This window comes from Choloepus didactylus, chromosome 3, assembly GCF_015220235.1.
Source record: "Choloepus didactylus isolate mChoDid1 chromosome 3, mChoDid1.pri, whole genome shotgun sequence".
Lineage (NCBI taxonomy): Eukaryota > Metazoa > Chordata > Mammalia > Pilosa > Megalonychidae > Choloepus > Choloepus didactylus.
In genome coordinates, this window is record NC_051309.1 from 172726689 (window position 1) to 172744752 (window position 18064).

The 18064-nt window shown below is 37.8% G+C and overlaps 1 protein-coding gene across 5 annotated transcripts in view; it reads left to right on the forward strand.

Moving 5' to 3' along the window:
- Positions 1-18064, forward strand: part of FNIP2 (folliculin interacting protein 2) — a 137633-nt gene that overhangs the window by 50203 nt on the left and 69366 nt on the right. For 4 of the 5 annotated variants that reach the window (XM_037830908.1, XM_037830907.1, XM_037830911.1 and 1 more), the window contains 7 exons: positions 1940-2066; positions 5034-5180; positions 7438-7538; positions 7642-7713; positions 9303-9403; positions 9575-9664; positions 11238-11309. In XM_037830908.1, coding sequence (XP_037686836.1) covers positions 1940-2066; positions 5034-5180; positions 7438-7538; positions 7642-7713; positions 9303-9403; positions 9575-9664; positions 11238-11309 — 710 coding nt within the window. The remainder of the gene's footprint in view (positions 1-1939; positions 2067-5033; positions 5181-7437; positions 7539-7641; positions 7714-9302; positions 9404-9574; positions 9665-11237; positions 11310-18064) is intronic. The other variant, XM_037830909.1, reaches the window with a different exon arrangement.

The following is an 18064-nucleotide window of genomic DNA, read 5'->3' on the forward strand; positions in this document are numbered from 1 at the left end:
GGTTGTTGGCATTAATCATCTCATTGTACTGATGAAGAAATGGAAGCTCGGTTTGCGTTTGAATCCAGATGCGTCTGATTTCACCTCACACTGGCTCTTAGTTTTATAGTCTACTTTTGTCTGTCTTTCTGTTTATCTGCCTACCTACCTACTTACCATCAGTCTATCAAAACTCCTCATCCTCTAGCATTCTCTGTCACAGTAATTGGTGCCTCCTTTGCCCAAGGCACTGTCTAGTCCATCACTGAATCTTACCAGTGTTGTCCTATGTTGTCCCTTTTCCTCCACCTCTGTTGCTGTCACTCTAGTTTTCATTGTGATGGGCCTGAACTATAATAATAAATTCCATTTGGCCTTTCTGCTCCGAGTCTTAATCTGTCCCACCCTTATTTTCCTTTGAGCAGCCAGCTTGAGTTTTTTAAAAACGTAGATCTAATCTTATCAACCTTTTGCTTTCCTCTGCTTTGGTTCTCATTGCACTTAGGGAATGAGCCTGGTGGGGCCTGCCTTCGTAGCCCACCTCACATTGCTCCTTCTCTGGCTTCTTTTTGGTTTGTTTTCCTTTTTCTTTCTCAAATGCACCAACTCTTTCTTGCCCTACATTTTACCATGCTGCTCCTTCCGCTTGTGGTGCTGTTCATTTTCACACTTTTGTCTCCTTACTTTTTTCAGGTCTGTGCTCAAACAACTCCTCGGGGTCTTCCCTGCCCCTCTCTCCCTATCCCTTCAATCTGGAAATCTGAGGCTCTTATCACATCATTTTCCTTGAAAACACTTATGACAATTTGTAGTTGTGTATGGTTATTAGTCCAGTAATCCCCATTAGATCACGCACTCCGCAAGAGCAGGAACCAAGTCTGTTTGGTTAATTAACTGCTAAATCCCTAGCATCTTCCACAGTGCCTGAAACATATTAGGCACTCAAATATGTGTTGAATAAATGAATGGATTAATAACTAAATGTGCCCTCAAATAATACATTTTCAGTGATTACCCTTTCTACAGTTCCTTCACTCCAATGCCATTTATTACTCAAGAACAAGCCTATGTTTTTTTCAGAGCAATAGCTTTTGGTTTGCTTAGGAAAAAGCTAGGTTTTGTTAGTGATTCAGATGCAGTACACAACGCACTTGGTTTTTGAGAACTCTGTATCAGAACCAGCTGTAATAGAGGAAAGGAATATGTTTTGGGACATGTAATTCCATTCAATTTGACCTAAGCATGGGTGAGTGAGTGGGTAAGAGAGAGAAAGGAGAAGTCTACTGACTTGCTCCAGATGGTTTCCTGCCCAGTGACAGAAGCTTGAACACTCCCATAGCTCAGGTGTGCCATCCCAAGAACTAGGCATCCAAATTTAGCCTTCTGCCTCTTTTGAGATTTCTGGCTATCTTCTGTGTCCAAACTAGCATCAGAAGAAGGAACTTTCTCTTAAGAGATTTATTATTTAAAGCCCTTTTCCAAACTTTGTCATGAAACTTGACAATATTTGTATGGCCCATTGGATTCCACAGACAAGGCTCCCTGCCCCAGGCCCACTAGCTGCCCCTGGTCTCAGGGGATCACTCTGCACACTTGTCTTAAAAAAAAAAAACAAAACAGTTTTATTCACATACCATACAATCCATCCAAAGTGTGCAGTCAGTGACTCTTGTTTTAATCACGTAGTGATACATTCACCACCACAATCAATATGAGAACATTCTCATTTATCAAAAAAAAAAAAAAAAAATCCCATAACCCTTATATCCCCCCATTTTTGACACTCAGCTTTGATGTAATGTCTTTGTTGCAATTGATGAAATAACATTACAGTGTCACTGTTAACTGTTGCACACTTGTCTTTTGCTATGCACAGAGCACTTCGGCTGGGAAGCTCATCGTCTGTGATCATCACAAGTGTTGTAGGTAACATAACTTCTTTCTCCTTTTTAATCCACAGTTGGCCATGTTCAGAATTTGACCTGAATGAGATTCGCCTGATAGTTTACCAGGACTGTGAAAGAAGAGGCAGACAAGTCTTGTTTGATTCTAAAGCTGTTCACAAGATTGAAGAGGTAGCAGCTCAGGTATGAGATGCTGATTTGCTTTCATCTTTTTTGTTTGTCTTTTTAACCTCTCGATTAATCATTTATCAAACCACAATCTTCTCTTTGGGCTATACTGTACAGTGATATTAATGGTTCAGAAGAAACATAAGCAAAGGCTCCCACCTCTCAGGCATTTGTATTCTTATTAATAAATGCAGAAGAAAATAGTTAGCAAGTTAATTGTGACAGGAGCCAAGCAGTATTATTAGAGATGAATTTTCTGATGAATTAGAATCCAGTAAGATTTTGATGTCAAGTGAGTGCCAGGTAATAGGAAGTCTGAGAACTCTGGAATTCATAAAGTATTAGCCTGAAGGGAAAGTAATAGATCATTCTGTCCAGTGTTTCCCATAGATTATAAGAGGTATTATATAGCACTGGATTAAACAAAATTAAATAGCTTTCTTTGCTATAGGGCTTCAATATGCTAACACGCATTGTCATCTCTAAAAGAGAGTATTTCCCAACCTGTCTGACCAAGGAAGCTTTTATTTATTTCCTTTTTTTATGGAGGGTGGGAGGTGGTAGCATGGGGTAGAGATTGGAAGGTCCGGGGACAGGGTATAGTGAGGGCAAAGCAGCTGTTGATCCCTTGGAGTCAGAACTGGAAAGGTAAAATGACATGTCCAAGGGGAGCGTCAGAGTCTTGTCTGCCTTGAGTCTTCTGAATACCAGTCCAGGGTACTTCTAAATTGTCACCTTTAGACCTTTCACTCTCTTTTCAGTATTTATTTGGATGTCTACAAATTAAATAAACCCATTTATACTCATTCTTTTCATGTTCAATGACTTGCCACTTAAACTGGCCAAATTCTGGCAGTTTGTAGAACTGGATAGCTAAGTAAATGAATAGCTTATATCATGGTGTTTGTTTCGTCAGCACCAAGGGACTGTTTTCGTGCCTTTGATAAGGATCATTCCTTCAGGAAGGAAGCGTGTGGATAAAGGCAGTTTAGCTAGGTGGATTCCACACTACTTTAAAGTGGAATTCTGCCAGGTAGCTAATCATTACAGTAGTTGTTGGTCTTGTTAGGTAGGTGGGGGAGGAGGGACTGAGAACTCTCTCAGGTGATTTTTGCATGCTTTTTTTTTTTTTAATTAAATTCACTTTTATTGAAATATATTCACATACCATATAGTCATTCATGGTGTACAATCAGCTGTTCACAGTAGTATTATATAGTTATGCATCCATCACCCCAATCTATTTTTGAACATTTTCCTTACACCAGAATCAGAATCAGAATAAAAAATAAAAGAAAGAAAGAAACCCAAATCATCCCCCCCATCCCACCCTATTTTTCATTTAGTTTTTGTCCCCATTTTTCTACTCATCCATCCATACACTGGATAAAGGGAGTACGATCCACGAGGTTTTCACAGTCACACTGTCACCCCTTGTAAGCTACATTGTTATACAGTCATCTTCAAAAGTCCAGACTACTGGGTTCTGCAAGCTTTAATGGTAGATTTGTATCAGAGGTTTAGGGGAGCCAGTACTTGACCCTTTGTTTGGTGGATAGGAGATGGTTTCCTCTTCGTTCCACACGTTGTTTTTTGTTTCCCTGAAGGCCTTGCAGAATGCTTTAGTTGAACACCCACACCCCATCACTAGGGCTCTTAATGATGTGATAGGTGGAGGAGAAAAAAATTCATACCAGAACTAGTATACTGGAGCAATGATGACACCAGAGTCTGGAACATAGGTTTTCTTAGAGCACCTAATTTAATCAAAAGGCATCTTAGGTCGAGGGAAGTTTGTGACTTGCCCAAGGTGACAGGAAGAGTCCAGTCAGTGCCCTATTCACTGTATCAGGTGTCTTCTCCAATTATAGACTCCTCAGTATGTTGTCCTCCAGCCAAAAGGTCTAGCAATCTGGGGCACGTGTGGACTCTGTGTCACTTTAAACCCTCTGAAGGGCAGTGTTTCTGGCTTAAGTGGTATTAAGTAAGAGCTAGAACTGAAGAGGGTGTTGAGGGAGTGCTGGGTGCTCAGGAATAACCAAGTACAGCCTTGAATGCCATCATTGCTGGAGTGACTTTGTGGAGCAGCACATCTATTTTGAGTTTTCTTTACATTCTTTTCCTATTTTCGCCCCCCCCCCCCCCCAGCAAGCACAATACATCATGAGTCTGTATCAAGCACATGACTGCAGGCATTTGCATTAGACCACCAATGTGACTGTCACATTGGAGATTAGATAAGCTGCAGTTGCATTCATGTTTTTCCAAGCAAAAGCTGCACAGAAGGAAAACAAATAAGACTCAGAATAGAAATAGCTTATCATAGAGGGTATAGGATGCTTCTGTAGGGAATAATATATTTTGGTGGGGGAGGAAGGTAGAACCCCAAACCGTCTATCACATGCTATGTAATTCACAGTAGCTCCTATTTTGGGATTTCAGCTTCATCCTTCACAAACTCTACCTTGCGACTTTCTTTCCTATAACCTCTAAAGGAAAACTAGAGGAGGTGTGCTGTAAAAACACAAGTCCAGTTTTTCCAAATTAATAGCTTTGTTTTCTTATTTCAATTTGCTTGGTAAAAATTAAAATTAAAATTTGAAGTGATATTTTCCTCCCCATCAATTTCATAGATTTTGCCTCTACATAGTACTGATAACCAAAATAGAGATTGGATCTCATTGATACAAATTGAAATGTAAATAATGGTTGAATTATTTGAGAAGAATAAAGTTTTAATACATAAACCCCACCTTTTTTCTAGTATCCTCCTTCAGCATTCCCTCCTCCCACATATTATAGATTCTCAAGAACCACATTTTTGTCATCATTAGAAAGAAAGAAGAAAAAGAAAATATTCTGGTCTTTGATGCAACTTGGGCACAACCTAATGTTTTAACAAAGGAAATTCCCAGTGAAGAACATGTTAATGAACCCAATATACTTAGCAATAATTTCCCATGCCTGTCTCTCACAACCCAGAAAGCAGAGGATGTCCCTGTTAAAATGTCAGCCAAGTGCTGTCAAGGGAGCAGCAGTGTGAGCAGCAGCTGCAGCAGCGGCATCTCTTCCCAAAGCTCTTCTGGGGGATCTTTACAACATGCTAAGGAGCAGCTTCCAAAGTACCAGGTAAACCTATTCCTTTGCGAGAAAACCCTATGGGGTTGAAGTCGTTGACTGTATTTCTCCACAGGTAATAATGCCTGCTTGAGGGTTCTACTCTAGGACCTCAAGAATACTTATTCAGAAGTGTACTCAAATGTTTCACATCACTGCTGTTTTCACACTTTTATCTCAGAAAACTGTAATTGAGCAGATAATGCAGCATAATACATACCAAGTTAGGAAGAACTATTACAAATGGGATAAACTGTCTTGTTTTGTTACCTTTGTTGTCAGAGCTAGAATAATAAACATCTATTTGCTAGTTTTGTTATAAGAACTCCTAAGGTTTCTGGGAAGGCATATGTGCATTCTAAGATAATACAACTTGCTACTAGAAAGAAGAAAATCTTGAAAAGTAGAAGAAAGAAATGACAAGATCTAACTTGGGTATGAAGGATACAGGGCTGGTGGCTTTTTTATGCTCTGTGTGTGTGTGTGTGTAGAGGATAGAGATTTAGGATTATTGAGAAATATTGGCTGACTAGATAAGAGGAAAGAAATATTTCATATATATTGAATGGCAGAGGGTATTAATTGATGGGGATATATCAGCTTTTTTTTTTTTTTTTTTTTTTTTTGGTAAATCTATATAGGATCTTGTCTATTATGTTGCTGGAAAAGCAAAGCCAGGGAAATTACCAGCAGCCACAGGTCTACAGAACTTTTTAATTTCATGGTCAGGATTTATTTCACAGTGTTCTGGGTCTTAAAGCAGTTTGCAGTTAAAAAATTGTAAAGTAAAATTTTCACCTGGTTGAGAATCACAATCGGCACATGGACTTGTACTCTAAGAAGAAATAAGATTATAAAGTGGAGGAGGTGGAGGGGAGTTATTAATAAAGAATGTGAAAGTCATTTGGTTTCTGTCTGCGTGTAGTGGAAAGAGGTTGGTGTGAGCTGTCAGTAATCAAAAAGAGGAGCCTAGCTGATCAAAGTTGATAGATTTTTCTTTCTCTTTACACCTCTGCAAGCATGTGTAAGTTGGTGTGGGTATGTAGCCGTGTGTCAGTGTGTGTGTGCTTATGTGTCTCTATGCATGTGTGTATATTTGGAATTAAAAAAAAAAAAGACTGAGGAGATGGCATTAAGGATGTTTCTCCTTAGGTGGATGGTATTGTCTTCCAAGCATGCTAGAAGAGAATCTGACTGATAGGGTGGAACACAGAGAGACGGTTATTTTGTTTTGGTCAGGTTTTCTTGGGCTGCCTGTGGCACACTTGTTTGGTTGACATTCATATCTATACTATTCATCATTGTGTCACCAGCACTTAGCATAGGTGTTCAGTAATATTTGATACGTGAATGAATGTATTTGAATACAGAATTCTAGAGTTCAAAGAGAGGTCTGGGCCTAGAGATAAAGATGTAGGAGGCATTCCTTTGTAAATAATGGTCAAAATTATAAAAATGGTTGAAAATGCGGGCAATGAGTAGGAATGCTGTCTAAGGAACAACCGTTCAAGGGATGATCTGGGAAAGAAAAGAGTGATGAATGGTGTCAAAAATAGTGAGAGAATTTCAGTAAACCAACCTGGAAAGTGTCCATTGAATTAGGGCATCACTGGAGCAGTTTGAATATTTGGAGCATTAGAGGCAGAAGCAGGTTGCAGTAGGTTAACTAACAAATGAGAGGGCAGAAAGGGAAGGTACTGTCTGCTCTTCTGGATGACAAAAGACTTGAGAAAGACTGGTCAAAGCTAGAAGGTCAAATATTGTAAAACTTGAGCAATATCAGACCATCCATTATCTTTTGGACCCTCTCAAAAACCCTGCATATACCAATTGGACATTTTTGATCAACCGTGTTAATTATTTGGTTGAATAATTTGGTTGAATGTTTTTCTTTTCAGAATGTGTTAACACCAAGAGTTGCCCTGTTTCATAATTTCATCTTTCTATTTTGAGTTTATAAATGGAGATAATGATAGTTTGTTTCTCATAACAAGGCTAGGAATGAACTCTGATAAAGGTCTTGGATCCTGGGTGATGATACTGTATATGAAAAAGAAATGATCAACATTAGTAATAATTTGGAATAATATAGGCAGTCACCATTATAGCTTAGGATTGTAAAATGACCAGTATCTGCTTTGAAAAATAGTTGTAATTACACACTAAAGAGGGACCAAGAGATTAATAAACTTTATTTTCCATTGTATCTCATGTCATGTTGTGTTGTATGCTAATTTTGATTTTGGTTTTTTTCTTTTATATGCAATAGTACACAAGACCAGCTTCTGATATAAACATGCTAGGGGAAATGATGTTTGGCTCAGTGGCAATGAGTTACAAAGGCTCCACCTTAAAGATACACTATATACGGTGAGTTTGAGCTGCTTTTTTCTACTAGTTACAAGAAGTGGAATGGAGATGTTGACTCCTTAATTCAAAACGCATCTTCCCCACCCCTCTTTTTTTCTTCCAGTTCTCCTCCACAGCTGATGATTAGTAAAGTCTTCTCTGCTAGAATGGGCAGCTTTTGTGGGAGTACAAATAAGTAAGTGTGGGATTTTACCCACCCCACCCGCATGTTTTTAAGTGGCTGTTTCTGGATAGGGTAATTCTTAGAGAGCCATAAGGGTTTTTGAAACAAGAAGCAGGATGAGTCCACCTTAACAAAAGGTTTTTAAAAGTAGTCGTCCTATAAGTGAGTGTGAAAAGACCTTTGACTTTATCAGGTGACCATAAAGACAAATAACTGTCTTTATTATCTTATTTTAGTCTCTATCTGTTGCCCAGTATGCCTCTATATATGGCCAGTCACCATGTTTCATTCCCTGGAAAATGAAAAATAAAGGGAGAAAAGGAGAGGGTACATTAATGCGTTTATGGTATTTCCCAATATTATTTTATCTTTTTAATTTGAAAATTATTGCTATTATATTGTTGTTTATTTCTGAAGGAATAAAGTATATAGTGAGTTTTTCCAGGCTGATACACACCCATATAGCAGGATGAGTGGTCAGTGTAACCTTTGTGATGATTGACAGGTACTTGGACCATGCCAGATTTTGATTTTTACTCCTGAGTCCCCCCACGCCCCAATTTTACACTTCTGTGTAGACTAGGGATTAAAATATCTCATTTAAATCCTTCTATTCTGGCACATTTCACCTATTTTGAACTTACAAACACAAATATTTCACATGTTTCTTTTTTGATTAAAACAACAAAACGTTTGTTATACTTGGATACATTTGAAAGAAAGGCTTGTTATAAATTAAGGGGAATTTTGAGGGGACAAATGAAGGCCCTCTGTTATTTTTTTCATATTCCTGAGAAACTAAAAAATAGGCTCTGTAAATTGGGGTTCCATTGAGTCAGTTTCTTTACATTTGCAACAAAATAATGAAATCATTTATTTGAGCATTTAACACTGGACTCTCATGACTTAAACCAGTATGGAAACTGATGTTTATTTCTTAGGAGATGTTCTTTATCAGACCCCTGAGATTACTTGAACATCTATAACAACTCCCTATAATAAAATATTGAGCCCATATTTAACTAAAAATTATTTTGGCTTCATGCCATATTATCCTTGACATCTTGATATTTTACTTGTTAATAAATCTAATAAATTATTAAAATCTGCTTCCCTAACCTTTGTTTTATGGATAATTCTAACTTTTTAGAAGTTGTGAAATCAAACTCTTACAGGCAGCATAATTTGTTATCTCCTCTGAAAAAAAAGTTGCTAAATAGCTCATATGTGTTAATTAAGAGTTAAAATGAATTTCATTTTGAGGGATTTTTGTAAAACCCTTGAAATGAATAGCAACATCCTGGGTGTCAGTCACTAAAGAGTAACTTAGAGTTTGATGCCTCATTATATAATATGAAATTGTTACAATGCAATTTAGTTTTATAGGTTGGGCTACTTCCAAAAAGTTTTTCTTTTCCTCTAAAACATTCCCCTAAAGTTGCCAGTCTAATTCCCTTTGATGAATGTGAGATTTTATTTATGAAGAAAAATCTTGAGTGACTCGTCAGTTGTCTATATTTGAAATCCTATTTAAAAAAACAGTCTTATCAGTCTCTTGACGTTTTTCTTCTCTCTTCCTTCCTCCCCCTCTCTGGCTTTAGCTTGCAAGACAGCTTTGAATACATCAACCAAGATCCTAATTTGGGGAAACCGAATGCAGTTCAGAATAGTTTGGGCCCTTGTCGTACTGGAAGTAACCTAGGTAAAATCAGACACACAAATGGATTCTTTGTTTCTGAATACCACTGTTGTGGGTGTGTGTTTTGCTTTATTTGAGTTTGTTGTGTTGTTCCGTTGTTTTGCATTATCTTTAATCTGTGTTTATTTTTTGTGTGTATTTTGTTTGCCCTCTCCTGTGTATTTCTGTCTCTAGGTCTGCTGCAAGCGTGCAGCAGCAAACTGCTGCATGGGGTAGCTGAAGGAGGACCTCTCCGGCTCACCCGGAGTGCTTCTTTCTTTGCAGGTTTGTGTGGAATGCTGAGTACAGTGTACCCCACACACCTATTAATAAATCGTGTGCAGTTTCTTAGAAAAAAATCCTATTTGGCACCTCTCTAGAAATCCAAGGGGCTCTTGTGATAAGGAATATTAGTTTCAAATGCAACCAAGTTCATGGTGTTTTGAAAATTCTACCAAAATGAACCTCCACTATAAATGTCTTTGCTAATACCTCAGTGTAAGCTGATTTTGGTATGAAATGAGCCCTTAGAATTTCTAAGAGGATTATATTTTCTGATTTTCCTGGGTCTCTTCTGCTTCTGTGAGCTGTTTCCCTTTGCTGTGGTACCTTTTGTCCATTTATTCACCTGCATCCTTAACCTGCACAGAGTTTCTCCAAAAGTTACTCTGATAAGAGCATGTAAAACTTTTTTGTTTTCTCTCTCTTTTCTTTCTCTCTCTAGCATTTAAGTAGCTTAAGTGCACTTTCTAGGTTTGTTTGTTTTTTTAAATAGGTTTTGTCATCCAGGTATCTCTGGGCAGATAAATTCTTAGATTTAACTGGCCTTTCTAGCTATGGCTATTGAAATGTTCGTGTTAGTTTTGGCATAATTAACAAGTGTAGGGACCTTCCATCACTAACATTTTAAAGGTTGTGTTTATGGCAAATGGTATTCTTCATTCTGTTCTTTATAGTCTGAAATAAGCACCCTAGTTAACTGATACCCTAATGAAACTGACACCCTCCCACCTACCTAGAGTGAGGATAACATGTTTATATACTCTCTTTAAAATTGTGAAAATAAACATGCTTCAAAATAGTTGGCAGGTATAATAGTCAGGCAGAGACCTGGATTTCTTGTGTATTTTAAAGCTTAAAATAGCAACACTTTATCAACCTTCTAGCCCAATAAGAATACAGTTCAGATCAATCTGAAGCATTCCTAGAAGACCACAGTACTTTAGAGTATTTTCCAAAATTCCTGCCAATGCATGAGTTTTTCTAACTCTACAAGAATACTGTGTATGGGTGTATATGGAAAAGAAGTGGAGGAGGAAATATTTGAAAATAAGTATGTGTTTTCTATCTGCCAAGAGAGTGGGTTATAAATAGAGAAACATTTTTTAGATTTATGAAATGGTTTTCAAGTATTTCTTTTCCCTAAGTTGCCTGTAGCTACTACTGAAAGTGATTATAAAGCATTTTGAAAATACAGGACTATTAAATACTACTACTAATGAGGAAAATGGCTAAAAATATCTGCCTGAGAATATTCGAATGTTTGTTAATTGTATCAGCTGCACAAATAGTTTCTTATTCAGGTTTTTTGAGTTCTTGTACATCACTCAAAAAAGATTTTATGCTACAGTAGTGAAGTTAAGAGCAGATGGATAACTTGGTTCTTTATTTTCTTCTTGCTCTCAACATTGTCTTTTTAAGTATTTAATTTTGCTTTCTGCTTAATCTCTAAATTAATGTATGCCAGTCAACAGTAGCAGTAGCCTACTTTGAAATGCAAAAATTATTGGAGGTATTTTTAAAACTTTCTTATCGTTGGCAAGATCAATAACCTGGTTTCCTTCTGCCTTTGTCTTAGCACATAGCACACCAGTTGATATGCCAAGCAGAGGACAAAATGAAGACAGGGACAGTGGCATTGCTCGATCAGGTATTTATACTTCCTTATATTGGTTCAGCTAATAGAACAAACTATCCATAATGGTGTGGTAATTAGGAAAGTAGTAGAACAGGTAGGTAGTCCTCAGATCTGCTAGGTTTTTTCATCCATATTCTTACTCTCACATCTCTGAAGATCAAAACTTTGATGTGTAGCATCTAGGAGTGAGTGTGCAGCATGAACTTGTTTTTTCTAATACTCAAACTCTTTTGTGACTATTGTACATTAAGAAATTTCTTTCCAGAAGGGAAGCTTCCTTGAGCCTATTGTTCTGAAAGTTGCTTGTTGAGTATTGAGTGTAGAAAGAGGAAGGATATTGTTTATGGAAATAAATCTGTCTGTGCCAGTGAGAAGGCCCACCGATGTGGCTGCCCTTTTTTTCTGTCCTGGAGACAGGTGTCCTTTTCTCCTTACTTTGTGCCCTAAAATTTTCTAATGCTGCTTTTAAGGCCTCTTGGTTTCTGCTTTTGTACATGACTCTGTTAAAAGCAATACTGAAATTACAGCAATAGCTGAATTTTATAGTGGATCTGTTCACATTTGATATTTGATGTGTAGTTGAGATCTGAGGTAGACCCTGTGCTACATGATCAGGGTGGTGAACTAGTAATCTGGAATTTGAAGATTCAGAGGTATGTGTGGCTTCACATGATGAATATATATCATTCAGGCATCCCCTGCCTTCCACTGAAGGCTCGGAGCACCCAGTTGATTTCCTCTGTGATACATGGCACCTTCACCAAACAGGTCAGCATTCTGTGATAGGAGTGCTCGGACTGGATCCACGCCTCAAAGTCCTTTCCTACTGGCTTTTCCCTCATTCCTATTTCTAGCTCTTGCCTTCAGACAAGCTCAGAAGGGCTCTTGTGCTCTTTCTGTGTGGTACCAGAGCCCTTCACTCCATTCTGTACAACCCTGCTCTCAAGTTATTAAATGAAAAATGTGTTGGGTCACTGAATCCCCCTGTTTGGTTTATATCTGTCACATAATGTAATGCATATAGCATTTTATTTGTGGTTAAATAACAACATTTGATTCATTTTGAGGCTTATAATCTTTTCTGTAAAGTGGGGTGGTAGACCTTTGGTTAGAAATGTAACTCCCATTAATTAGACCTGTATAATTTTAATTTATAACACCTTTTTATATAAACATAAAATCTGAGAAGATAAAGGGCAATATATGAAGTGCTAAGAGAACTGTTTGTGTTTTTGTTTGTATTTAATGATGCTTAGGATAATTTCCTCCTTTGTGGAGCAGCTGAACTCTTTGATTTACGTCAGTTATTTGAAGACTGTGAGTGGATATTGAAGATCTTAGTGTATCAAGGCTCAGCTCCCTGCCTTTGTAGGGCCCTCCTAGCCAGGATTGGCTCCGGGATCGGTTTTGTTAGGTTCACTTTCCAGGCAAGAGGGTGCAGATCTTGCCATGAGTAATGTCCTGGGAAGCACAGCTCTGGAACCAAGATCTCCCTGAGTCAAAACTGTTGAACCCAGAAAAAAATGTTGCTGTCTTAGTGGTTGATAGAATTTAATATGTTTAACTTTGTAGAATGAGAGCTCCTTACCTCTCGGTGAAATGAAGAAAGATGAGTAATATTCTGCAGGGGCACATTCTGAACACTGATGTGGCACATTCCTACAGTAACCTTATTTAATTTATTTATGTCCTTTCTTGCTCCAGAAGGGATTTAAAGAGATATTGGGGGAGCTAAAACCAACAGAAGAAATATTATGAGGAATTTTCTGGGTAATTGATCTGTTTATAATGTAATTGATGTAAATAGTTTAAGTTGTACAAGCCAAAATCTCACAGTTTACTCAGAGTCTAAATTGTTACTAGAACTAGTTTTGCTTCCTCTTTGGGAAGCAGGCAAGTGGAGGCGCCAAGTTCAAATTAAAGTGAAAAGTCTGTAGCAGCCAGATCTGAATGTTTTCTCAGAGCCATGAGGGAGTTGGAGCTGATCAAATGGGGGCGCTATTGATGTACATGTGAATTATGAGAGTTAGAGAGGACTTTTGGTTTTTTGTTTTGTTTTTTTTTTTTTTGTAGTTTAGCTTCTGTTCCAGGCAATGTTTACTCTGAGTCTCCTGGTTCTCCTGATGGGAGAAAGGGAGAAGAGGTGATGGACAGTGCCCTTGAGTGGAATTTTTCTATCCTTTTTCCTCAGGTAAATGTGCCCAAACTCAGCTACCATTTCCTCATATCTGGGAGCTGTTTTGAAATCACTGAGTTCATGCAAAGACATATGTGAGCATCACACCTGTGATAGAATGTAGCACTCTATTAAACTCTTCATTACGTTATTAATACATAGTTATTCTCTGATTAAAATCTCTTCTCCTTATGCCTACCTTAAATTGTGTAGTGATCAAGGTCCCAATTCTGAAACAGAACAGGAGCTCAAATTAAATTAGCTATAGCAGATGTAGAGAAATTAAAGACATTGTTTTTCTCCTTTTAGCCCTATAATTTTTTTAATTTGGCAAGTGTTCTTTTTTTTTTTTAATCATCATTTTATTGAGATATATTCACATACCACGCAGTCATACAAAACAAATTGTACTTTCGATTGTTTACAGTACCATTACATAGTTGTACATTCATCACCTAAATCAATCCCTGACACCTTCATTAGCACACACACAAAAATAACAAGAATAATAATTAGAGTGAAAAAGAGCAATTGAAGTAAAAAAGAACACTGGGTACCTTTGTCTGTTTGTTTCCTTCCCCTACTTTTCTACACATTCATCCATAAACTAGACAAAGTGGAGTTTGGTCCTTATGGCTTTCCCAATCCCATTGTCACTCCTCATAAGCTACATTTTTATACAACTGTCTTCGAGATTCATGGGTTCTGGGTTGTAGTTTGATAGTTTCAGGTATCCACCACCAGCTACCCCAATTCTTTAGAACCTAAAAAGGGTTGTCTAAAGTGTGCGTAAGAGTGCCCACCAGAGTGATCTCTCGGCTCGTTTTGGAATCTCTCTGCCACTGAAGCTTATTTCATTTCCTTTCACATCCCCCTTTTGGTCAAGAAGATGTTCTCCGTCCCACGATGCCGGGTCTACATTCCTCCCCGGGAGTCATATTCCACGTTGCCAGGGAGATTCACTCCCCTGGGTGTCTGATCCCACGTAGGGGGGAGGGCAGTGATTTCACCTTTCAAGTTGGCTTAGCCAGAGAGAGAGGGCCACATCTGAGCAACAAAGAGGCATTCAGGAGGAGACTCTTAGGCACAAATATAGGGAGGCCTAGCCTCTCCTTTGCAGCAACCGTCTTCCCAAGGGTAAAACTTATGGTAGAGGGCTCAACCCATCAAACCACCAGTCCCCTGTGTCTGTGGTCATGTTAGCAACCATGGAGGTGGGGTAGGCGAATACCCCTGCATTCTCCACAGGCTCCTCAAGGGGGCACTACATCATTTTTTTTTTTCCTTGTTTTTCTTTTTTTTTTTTTTAACTTTTCCTTCTTTTTTAAATCAACTGTATGAAAAAAAAAAAGTTAAAAAGAAAACAAACATACAATAAAAGAACATTTCAAAGAGACCATATCAAGGGGGTAAGAAAAAGACAACTAACCTAAGATAACTGCTTAACTTCCAACATGTTCCTACTTTACCCCAAGAAAGTTACATAATATAGCAACATTTCTGTGAACTTGTTCCTACTATATCCATCAGAAATTAACAGACCATAGTCATTTCTGGGCATCCCCATAACGTTAAATAGCTTATCTGTTCTTCTTGGATTATTGTTCCCCCTTCCTTAATTGCTCTCTATTGCTAGTTCCCCTACATTCTACATTATAAACCATTTGTTTTACATTTTTCAAAGTTCACATTAGTGGTAGCATATAATATTTCTCTTTTTGTGCCTGGCTTATTTCGCTCCACATTATGTCTTCAAGGTTCATCCATGTTGTCATATGTTTCACGAGATCGTTCCTTCTTACTGCCGCGTAGTATTCCATCGTGGGTATATACCACATTTTATTTATCCACTCATCTGTTGAAGGACATTTGGGTTGTTTCCATCTCTTGGCAATTGTGAATAATGCTGCTATGAACATTGGCGTGCAGATATCTGTTCGTGTCACTGCTTTCCGATCTTCCGGGTATATACCGAGAAGTGTAATCGCTGGATCGAATGGTAGCTCTATATCTAGTTTTCTAAGGAACTGCCAGACTGACTTCCAGAGTGGATGAACCATTATACAGTCCCACCAACAATGAATAAGAGTTCCAATTTCTCCACATCCCCTCCAGCATTTGTAGTTTCCTGTTTGTTTAATGGCAGCCATTCCAACCGGTGTTAGATGGTATCTCATTGTGGTCTTAATTTGCATCTCTCTAATAGCTAGTGAAGCTGAACATTTTTTCATGTGTTTCTTGGCCATTTGTATTTCCTCTTCAGAGAACTGTCTTTTCATATCTTTTGCCCATTTTATAATTGGGCTGTCTGTACTATTGTCATTGAGTTGTAGGATTTCTTTGTATATGCAAGATATCAGTCTTTTGTCAGATACATGTTTTCCAAAAATTTTTTCCCATTGAGTTGGCTGCCTCTTTACCTTTTTGAGAAATTCCTTTGAGGTGCAGAAACTTCTAAGCTTGAGGAGTTCCCATTTATCTATTTTCTCTTTTGTTGCTTGTGCTTTGGGTGTAAAGTCTAGGAAGTGGCCGCCTAATACAAGGTCTTGAAGATGTTTTCCTACATTATCTTCTAGGAGTTTTATGGTACTTTCTTTTATATTGAGATCTTTGGTCCATTTTGAGTTAATTTTTGTGTAGGGGGTGAGGTAGGGGTCCTCTTTCATTCTTTTGGATATGGATATCCAACTCTCCCAGCCCCATTTGTTGAAAAGACCATTATGGCTCAGTTCGGTGACTTTGGGGGCCTTATCAAAGATCAGTCGGCCATAGATCTGAGGGTCTATCTCTGAATTCTCAATTCGATTCCATTGATCTATATGTCTATCTTTGTGCCAGTACCATGCTGTTTTGGCAACTGTGGCTTTATAATAAGCTTCAAAGTCAGGAAGTGTAAGTCCTCCCACTTGGTTTTTCTTTTTTAGAGTGTCTTTAGCAATTTGAGGCATCTTCCCTTTCCAAATAAATTTGATAACTAGCTTTTCCAAGTCTGCAAAGTAGGTTGTTGGAATTTTGATTGGGATTGCATTGAATCTGTAGATGAGTTTGGGTAGAATTGACATCTTAATGACATTTAGCCTTCCTATCCATGAACATGGAATATTTTTCCATCTTTTAAGGTCCCCTTCTATTTCTTTTAGTAGAGTTATGTAGTTTTCTTTGTATAGGTCTTTTACATCTTTGGTTAAGTTTATTCCTAGGTACTTGATTTTTTCAGTTGCTATTGAAAATGGTATCTTTTTCTTGAGTGTCTCTTCAGTTTGTTCATTTCTAGCATATAGAAACATTACTGACTTATGTGCATTAATCTTGTATCCCGCTACATTGCTAAATTTGTTTATTAGCTCTAGTAGCTGTATCGTTGATTTCTCAGGGTTTTCTAGATATAAGATCATATCATCTGCAAACAATGACAGTTTTACTTCTTCTTTTCCAATTTGGATGCCTTTTATTTCTTTGTCTTGCCGGATTGCCCTGGCTAGCACTTCCAGCACAATGTTGAATAACAGTGGTGACAGCGGGCATCCTTGTCTTGTTCCTGATCTTAGAGGGAAGGCTTTCAGTCTCTCACCATTGAGTACTATGCCGGCTGTGGGTTTTTCATATATGCTCTTTATCATGTTGAGGAAGTTTCCTTCAATTCCTACCTTTTGAAGTGTTTTTATCAAAAAGGGATGTTGGATTTTGTCAAATGCTTTTTCAGCATCTATTGAGATGATCAATTGATTTTTCCCTTTTGACTTGTTAATGTGTTGTAATACATTGATTGTTTTTCTTATGTTGAACCATCCTTGCATGCCTGGAATGAACCCCACTTGGTCATGGTGTATGATTTTTTTAATGTGTCTTTGGATTCGATTTGCAAGTATTTTGTTGAGGATTTTTGCATCTATATTCATTAGGGAGATTGGCCGGTAGTTTTCCTTTTTTGTAGCATCTTTGCCTGGTTTTGGTATTAGATTGATGTTAGCTTCATAAAATGAGTTAGGTAGTGTTCCATTTTCTTCAATGTTTTGAAAGAGTTTGAGTAAGATTGGTGTCAGTTCTTTCTGGAAAGTTTGGTAGAATTCCCCTGTGAAGCCATCTGGCCCTGGGCATTTATTTGTGGGAAGATTTTTGATGACTGATTGGATCTCTTTGCTTGTGATGGGTTGGTTGAGGTCTTCTATTTCTTCTCTGGTCAGTCTAGGTTGTTCATATGTTTCCAGGAAATTGTCCATTTCTTCTACATTATCCAGTTTGTTGCCATACAGTTGTTCATAATATCCTCTTATAATTTTTTTAATTTCTTCAGGATCTGCAGTTATGTCACCTTTTTCATTCATTATTTTGTTGATATGGGTCTTCTCTCTTTTTGATTTTGTCAGTCTAGCTAGGGGCTTGTCAATCTTGTTGATCTTCTCAAAGAACCAACTTTTGGTGATATTTATCCTCTCTATTGTTTTTTTGTTCTCTATGTCATTTATTTCTGCTTTAATCCTTGTTATTTCTTTTCTTCTACTTGGTTTAGGATTGGTTTGCTGTTCATTTTCTAGCTTCTTCAGTTGATCCATTAGTTCTTTGATTTTGGCTCTTTCTTCCTTTTTAATAT